This window comes from Atta colombica, unplaced genomic scaffold, assembly GCF_001594045.1.
Source record: "Atta colombica isolate Treedump-2 unplaced genomic scaffold, Acol1.0 scaffold99, whole genome shotgun sequence".
Classification (NCBI taxonomy): Eukaryota; Metazoa; Arthropoda; class Insecta; order Hymenoptera; family Formicidae; genus Atta; species Atta colombica.
In genome coordinates this window covers 403,474-412,191 of record NW_017259593.1, presented here as the reverse complement: position 1 = coordinate 412,191, position 8,718 = coordinate 403,474, and the positions used below count along the sequence as shown (strand labels likewise).

Genomic DNA, 8,718 nt, shown 5'->3' with positions numbered 1-8,718 from the left:
TAAATAAATAATATTATTTATTAATCTAATGCTATGTATTATTTGTACAAGAAATTTAATATCAACAACTGTGACGCCAAATTAAATTCTACTATCAAAATAAAACTCAAGTGATACTATCTTTATTATTTAATTAATTCAAATGGTACTATCTTTAATTTTTATACAATCAAATCTAAGTATCTTATTAAAGGATCTTCCTATTCCAATCCAAATGATTAAATTTCTCTTAAATGAAATTATTATATCAGAATTCATTTAAAGACATTTTCTCTTCCAACTAAAATGTTTAATTTTCTTTCAAAATGTCATACATTATCACAAAATTGCGTTGCCTTGCTCAATTGAAGTGTTATCATAAAAATTAAAGAATTAACCGTATAAAATGAAACAAATTTAATTTAAGTAAAAAAATTTTTCATGTAAAAACCCTGCGTTGCTAGATCTCTATAATAACTTAGTAATAAATATGAATGTAATATTTAGAAAAATAACATAAATAAGAAGTATATTAATAAGAAAAATTAGAATTATATTAAAAAATATTTAGAAAAATAAGAAGAATAATATAAATATTTAGAAAAATAAGAAAAATAAGAAGTATTTCCAACGAGAGTTAAAGTATTTAATGTGTGTATATATGCGATTGAGTTATAGAGTCGTGTAAATTATGAATGTTGTGTTTTTTTTAAATTGTTTTTTCTTTAATTGTCCTAGACTGCGTTATGCTAACGATCCCGTGTATCATCTTTGTTTATCTTAGATGAACAATAAGGATAACAAAGCGAGTAACGTTTCTGAACACAATCGTAATGATATCAATGTCATTTATGATGTTCTGCTAAAAATTCTAATGAAAGAAAAATAACTATTGTGAGTAAATTAGTTCGGTCCGTTTCCTAAAATTGGCTCCAGCTGTTGTGAATGGTTCACAGCGATGATTTTGGCGGTTTCAGAGAGCTTAAACATCTGCTAATAATATTCAATTTATATCGCTTTGAGTTTCATACAAAAACCTTGATTTTTACTGTGTTTAAAATGTCGAATTTTGTGTTAACCAAGTAGCATTTGCGGGAGGTTTTGATTTTCTGCTTTAATTGGAAGAAAAGTGCGGCTGAAGCTCATCGAATACTTGTCGAAATTTATGGTGACATTGCTCCAACTGATAAATCATGTAGGGAATGGTTTCGACGTTTCAAGGATGAAGATTTCAGCGTTGAAGACAAGCCTCGCTCTGGACAACCAAAAAAATTCGAAGACAAAGAATTAGAGACATTACTCGAAGAAGATCAGAGTCAAACGCAAGAGGAACTTGCAGAATCATTGGGGGTAACTCAACAAGTCGTTTCTGTACGATTGAGAGCCATGGGAATGATTCAAAAACAAGGAAATTGGGTGCCTTATGAACTGAAACCGAGAGACGTTGAAAGACGATTTTTCACTTGCAAACAGCTGATTCAAAGACAACAGAGAAAAGGTTTTTTTGCATCGGATTGTGACTGGAGATGAGAAATGGATATTCTACAACAACCCCAAGAAGAAAAATTACCACGCTAAGCCCGGTCAATTGTTGCCATCGACCTCAACATCAACACCACGGCCGAACATTCATGGTTCGAAGATCATGTATCTGAGCTCTGTATCTGGTGGGACCAAAAGAATCTTGTTTACTATGAGTTGCTGAAACCTGGCGATTCTATTACAGGCGATCGGTATCGGCTACAATTGATTCGTTTGAGCCGTGCATTGTGAGAAAAACGGCCGGAATACGAGCAAAGACATGATAAAGTTATTTTTCTTCATGGCAACGCTCGGCCTCATATCGCTAAAGTCGTAAAAAAATATTTGGAAATGAGATGTTTTACTGCACCCGCCGTATTCTCCGGACATTGCTCCTTCTGATTACTGATGGTTGTTCCGAAGGATGCAGCACGATTTGCCAAGTCACCGGTTCACTTCTTTCGCAGAAATCGAAAATTGGCTCCAAAATTGAATCGCCTCCAAAGATGAGTTATTTTTCGAGATGGAATTCGAAAATTGCCTGAGAGAAAGGGAAAAAGTAGTAGGCAGCGATAGACAATATTTTAATTGATCTGTTCATTTTGTTTTGAAATAAATGCATTTTTGAACATAAAAAAACGGACCGAACTAATTTGTACTCCCAATAAAAAATAATTAAAAGTTATTTTTTCAATAATGGTAACTATAATGAGTTATTTTTTAGAATCGATAACTTGTAACAGTAACTAATTACTTTTTGAGATAAAAATGTATGTGTAACTAATTACTTTTACAAAGTAATTTTTCCATCCTTGTTTATTATCTAATACTGTATTTATTAACTATATCTATTATTTTGCAGTTTAAAATGGTAAAGTTATATGCACTGACCGTTCTATATAAAAATCCTCCGTCAGTAACGACGCTGAAAGCTGCTTATGATGTAGAGTCGTTCTCGTTTTTTCAAAAGAATAGTATTAAAGAGTTTATGTGTTTTGTCAGTAAAACCATTGTAGAAAGAACGCAGATTTGTGCCAGGCAGAGCGTCAAAGAAGGAGGTAATCATGATAGGATTATAGTTATAAATAAATAAACTTTTTGTATTACTTTTTGTATTAAATAATATTATGTTTGATCCTCCATGTATTTGATCCTAGAATACATGTGTCATGTCTACGTACGAGCCGACAATCTCGCTGCAGTTCTCATCTCGGATCATGAATATCCTAGGAGAGTGGCTCATACTCTAATTACAAAAGTGATGGAAGAATTTACGGTGAAACATTCACCATCGACATGGCCCGCGCTTAAAGAGGTCACCGTTGACTTTCCACAGATCAATACGTATCTAGCCAAGTATCAGAATCCAGTCGATGCGGATGCGCTCACGAAAATGCAGAACGATCTAGATGAAACCAAAATTATTTTGGTAAGCATCAATAATTACATTGTTTCTCTTTTATTAGATATGGGAAAAAGTTCGTGGCGTTTTTTCCCGTTAGATGACATTAAAAAAACGCCACGAACTTTTTCCCACACCTATATATTGAGAATTTCTAAGAGGATTTATTTGATTTATTGGAATATCGTACATATATACACGGTGATTCAGATGCACTACAGGAGCCGGCACGTACATATTCCTTATGAAAAAGTGAGTTAAAAATGTCAATAGCAAAATGTTGTAATAACAATAGTTTTTAAATGGTGAGCCTTCGAAAATATCCAACTATAGGGCATAAAGTTCGCGCCGTTTCATCAGGAGCGGCGCAATCAAGCTGCTGGCCACGCGAGCGCTTTGACAGATATCGCACGGTGTCAGAGTATTGCGAAAGTTCGTAAATTTAGATATTAACATCTACTGTGATGTTCTTAAATTGAATCCGATTTAATTGATAAGAAGTATTGTTAATTACGCAAATTCGATATAAAGTCATTTATATCAGTAAAAAGAATTTTTAAAATATGTTTTAAGTGATAAACAAATTTGTAAATAAAATCAATATTAATTAAATTATTTAAACATATTTCAAAAATCCTTTTTATTGATATAAATGACGTATCGAATTTGCGCAATTGATATTACTTCTTATAAATTAAATCGGATTCAATTTAAGAATACAGTAGATATTAATATAGAGATTTCATGATATTTCTTCGCAATACTCATTCGATCACGTCAAAGCGTGCGGCTGTTTAGTTACTACTGGCGGCGCGAATTTCATATTCATATGGTTGGATATTTTCAGACTCACCGTTTAAAGACTATTGATATTACATCATTTTACTATTGATATTTTCGACTCACTTTTTCGTGAAGAATATGTGTTAGCTCCTGCGGTTGGTCTGGATCTTGTATGCGCGCGTCTCATCTTCATAAGAGTATTAAGATACGATTATAAAAAAATTAATAGTTTACGAGTATAATATTTTATGTCAATATATGCTAAAATAGAGTATAAAATATCTCATAAACTATCGGTTTTTTAATATTATTATCATAATACTTTTATGGAGAATAATCAAAGAAATCATATTGTGTAAAAAAAATTATATAATTCTATTTAAAAAAGTGGAAATCATATCTTTTTTTCTTCATATCTTTTTGACGCCTCCACTTAGAGAAAAAAACCAACATAATCAAAATACATCCCCTTCTAATGCTCAATTTCTTCATTTCCAGATAAATTGCGGATAATTTTATCAAGGAGATATCTCTATTATGTTTTGGGAGATATCTTTTGGATAAAGTTATTTAGAGATGAAGAAATTGGGCACTATCAACTTTTGTCTAAAATGTTTTTCTATATTTTTCCATATTAATATTATAATTCCATATTTTTCGAGATATTTGCTTGGGGAAATTAAAATGGGACACTTTGTATACAGAGTTTCTGATAAATTTTGACAAAGCACTTGTGTGTAGATGGAGCGAACTATTAAATTAAATTGAAAAGTCCTGTATCATTTTGCAATTTTCGCACTAGTTAATAAGATATTAATAATTACTAAAAATTGCCGAATATTGGTCTTCAATAAGTTTTTTCAAATATCAACTTTACAGAAAAATTGCAAGAGACAAATATTGTTTATTTTCTTCTCATAGAACTTTAAAAATTTTTTTAGAATTTTTTATCAACTTTTTAATACTGCATTTTCTTATTTTTATCAACATAAGAAAATACGATATTAAAAAATTCTGAAAAAATTCTTAGAACTTTATGAGAAGAAAATAAACAATTTTTGTCTCTCATTGTTTTTCTGTAAAGTTAACATTTGAGTAAAAAATTATTGAAGACCAATTTTCAACGATTTTTAGTAATATTTCAGTAATCGTTGCGAAAATGACAAAATAGTAGAAGATTTTTCGATTCAGTTTATTTCGCTCTATGTACACAAAAGCGCTTGGCAAAAACTTACGGGACATTCTGTGTATATATATATATTCAGAGTGATTCAGAATAATTCTATGTCCATGCAAAGATGTGTTTCTGACTGAGGCGATTTTTCCTCTACGAACATTTTATCCGACGCTTATTTTTTGACTTATTAAAACATAAAGTTAGCGAATTATAGGCCGCGTACGGAAGATAAGCAGTGAAGGCGCATTCACCTTCCGACGCGAGCGTCACGACGGGCATTTATTGAAATCAGCTGTCTAAGGACATAGGGTTATTTAGATTTACATAACACACACCCTCGCGCGCGCACTTTCTCTTCCTTTCCCCATCTATTCTCTTCTTTCTTCCTCCCTCTCCCTTTACCCCTCTCCTTCCCCGTCCTTCTTTTCATCCTTCTTTTCCCGTTCTTCTCCCTTATCTCTTCCTCCCCCTCAACTGGCCATCATTTACTAATCCATCTGACTTGCCAGTTTCTGACCAATTTCTGACTAGAAAATAGTAACCAACATATTTCGAGTTTTACTGGCTAGAAATTGACCATTATTTAATAATCTGACCTGGCTAGTATTTTTGATCAATAACCAGTTTTTCCTAGATCTTTTACTATTTAAGAGAGAGGGGGGAGGGGAGGGAGGGAAGCGAGAGAGAGAGGGAGGGGAGGGAAGGAAAAGATAGAAAGAGAAAGAAAGAGAGAATTGCGTATAATAAAATAGGCGCATATAAAATAGGCGAGTATCACCGATGATTCAAAATTTCCAACTTATTCTTTTTCGAATTTCTCAGATTCGAAAACATTTAATTCGAAAACATTTAATTTCTCAGATTCGAATCACAGTGGATTCGATTCAATTTGAACTAATTCGCACACTTCTAAAGTGCGCCGCTCCTGTTTATTTTCTATGCGCAGCCCGTAATTCACTAACTTTATTTTTTAATAACTTATCTTTTAATAACTTTATCTTTTAATAACTTAAAAAGCATCGGATAAAATTTTCATATAGGAAAAATCATTTCAGAATTCACACAGTCAGGAATACGTCTTTTCATGGATTACACGATATGGGGTTGTTTGAATCACTTTCTGTACAAATACATATAAACATATATAAACATACATAAATATTCATAAATATTTATAAATATTTATGTATGAAATATATCCATATATATTTATACATTTTCTAATAATGAGAAAACATAAAAAAATAGTTAAACATGCATGGATATATTTCATATATAATTATATATGTCATAAATATTTATGCATGTTTATGTATGTTTATACGAGGGCAAGTCAATAAGTTTTTAGAAAAACATAGTAAAACACATTTTTTTTAATCGATTTATTTTTATTTCTCATAATTATTTCAACATAGTCTCTTTTCAGCTCGATACACTTGATCCAATGATTCTCCAACTTTTTCAAGGCTGAATAATATGATTTGTCCAATCCTTCAAAATAAGCTTTTGTTTCGGCGATGAGCTGCTCTCTGGTGGTGAATCTCTTTCCTCCGAACCATTTCTTCAAGTTTGGAAACAGAAAATAGTAATAGTCGCAAGGGGCTAAATCGAATATGCTGGATGGGGAAGCAATAGCGGAATTCGTTGAATTTGGCCATCAGTGCCGGGCACGTGTGAACCCGTGCATTGTCTTGATGGAAGAGCACTTTCTTCTTCGCTAAACGAGAACGTTTTTTCTTAAAATGTTGTTGAAACAGTCCAATAAGGCTGCATAATAATCGTCATTGATCGTTTGCTTCGACGGAAGGTAATCAATATGAATTATACCGCGTGCACCCCAAAAAACTGTATCCATCACCTGTCGACTTTACGGTCTTCGCCTTCTTCGGAACTGGTTCACCCGGTGAAGTCCATTATTTTGACTGTTTCTTCGTCTCGGGTGTGAAGTAATAGATCCATGTTTCGTCCACAGTAATGAATCGATGCAGAAATTCATCTGGATTACGTTGAAATATCTCCAAACATTTTGAAATCATCAACGGTCGCGCTTATGGTCTACAAGTGAGCAAACATGGCACCCATCTTGCCGATAACTTTTTCATATCCAATTGTTCGTGCAAAATTGAAATCTGTGCTATGTGATATGCCCCATGTGACCTCAACAAGTTCGCGTACTTTCACTCATCAATCAATCAAAACAATATCGTGGACTTTATCGATCATTTCTGGCGTAGCAGCCTCAATTATAGACGTCCCAAACGAGGTACATCACATGTGGATGTACCACGTTTAAATTCATTCACCCAATTGTCAGCAAACGCTGGTGCAGATGTGCTATGAACATTATTCAATTCGGCCTTGATTTCTTTTGGTGTTAAACTTTTCATAGATGTAGATGTTTGATCGCGCAAAACTCGTTTTTTTCCATTTTGCAAAAAATACAAAAGTTGTTCGCTTTAATCGTTTACAGAAATGAAACATGCGATGAATTCCGCTCAAAATTTGACAGTAATTAGCTGAGAGATGTTACTTGTCAAAAAGTAATGTGACATGACACTGCGAGTGCCCTCTCACAGATTTTCTAAGAATTTATTGACTTGCCTATTTTATACATATTCATATATGAAAAATTTTTTAACGAGAAGTTAAATAATTATAATTAATTTTTTAAAATTTATAATGCTTTTTAAATCGAATGATAAATTTATTGTATATAACTTTAAGTAAATTTAATTCCAATAATTTTAAACATGAAAAGAATCGATGTTTTGAAAAAGCTTTCTTGTTAATATAAATGATAATATTCGGACTAACGAACATCACATCGATGATTTTGACCTTGACATATGTTGTCAGAATTATGACTGAGTGATCTTCAGGTTTTTAAGTGGCGCTCACTATTCAAAGGTTATTAATTAATAAAGTTTAAAAAATAACGTTCTTTTTCTATTATATTAAAAACTACTATGCCCTTTTTATAGGGGCGTTTGATTTTAAACACGAAGGGAAGTCCATTCCATTTCCTCTCCTATTTAGGGAGCGTACGACTTTCTATACGAAGCAAGGTCCATCCCATCTTTTCCTTTGTTTAGCGGCGTTCGAATTTTTACGCGAATGAAGATTCATTCTACCTCTCTCTGTCTATAGATGCATGATTTTTCATGCGTTTATTCTTCTTTCCTCTGCTTAGAGGAGACTTTAAATTTAATTTATTTAAAGGGATAGTACAATGATGGCCGAACGTGATCGATGATGGTAGATTTTTCGAATTCTAAATAAAAAAGTCGATAATAGTGACATCTTTAATTCAGTTTTTATCTCTGTCTTTTTATTTCTATCTCACTCATTGTCAAACGCATACTGTCCTAACATATTGGCAACGCCATCTCTTGCAAGATTGAACACCTGTTAGATACAACTATTGCTTTGCTTTACTATTCCGACTCTTCGCTCAGCATTTATACAGAGTGTTCTAAAAGTAACGATAAATCTTTCGCACAGAGATAGAATGAACTAAATTGAAAAGAAAAGTTCTCTATCATTTTGCAATTTTCGCAATAGTTAACAAGATATCAATTGCTAAAAATTGCCGAAAATTGGTTTTCATAATTTTTTACTCAAATATTATCAACTTTACAGAAAAATTGCAAGAGATAAAAATTATTTTTTTTTTCTCATAGAGCTCTAAGAATTTTTTCAGAATTTTTTATAAAAAATATTGTATTTATTTTTCATGAGAAAATATGTATTAAAATAGTATTTGAGTAAAAAATTATTAAAAACCAATTTTCAGTAATTATTAAAAACCAATTTTCAATAATTTTTAGCAATTAATATCTTGTTTAGTGTGACATGA

The 8,718-nt window shown here is 32.0% G+C and overlaps 1 protein-coding gene across 2 annotated transcripts in view; it reads left to right on the top strand.

Annotated features, from left to right (window-relative positions):
- Window positions 1-8,718, top strand: part of LOC108693797 (synaptobrevin homolog YKT6) — a 38,731-nt gene that overhangs the window by 15,174 nt on the left and 14,839 nt on the right. For both annotated transcript variants that reach the window (XM_018202942.1, XM_018202943.1), the window contains exons 3-4: window positions 2,363-2,558; window positions 2,658-2,929. In XM_018202942.1, coding sequence (XP_018058431.1) covers window positions 2,369-2,558; window positions 2,658-2,929 — 462 coding nt within the window. In that variant the 5' untranslated portion in view covers window positions 2,363-2,368. The remainder of the gene's footprint in view (window positions 1-2,362; window positions 2,559-2,657; window positions 2,930-8,718) is intronic.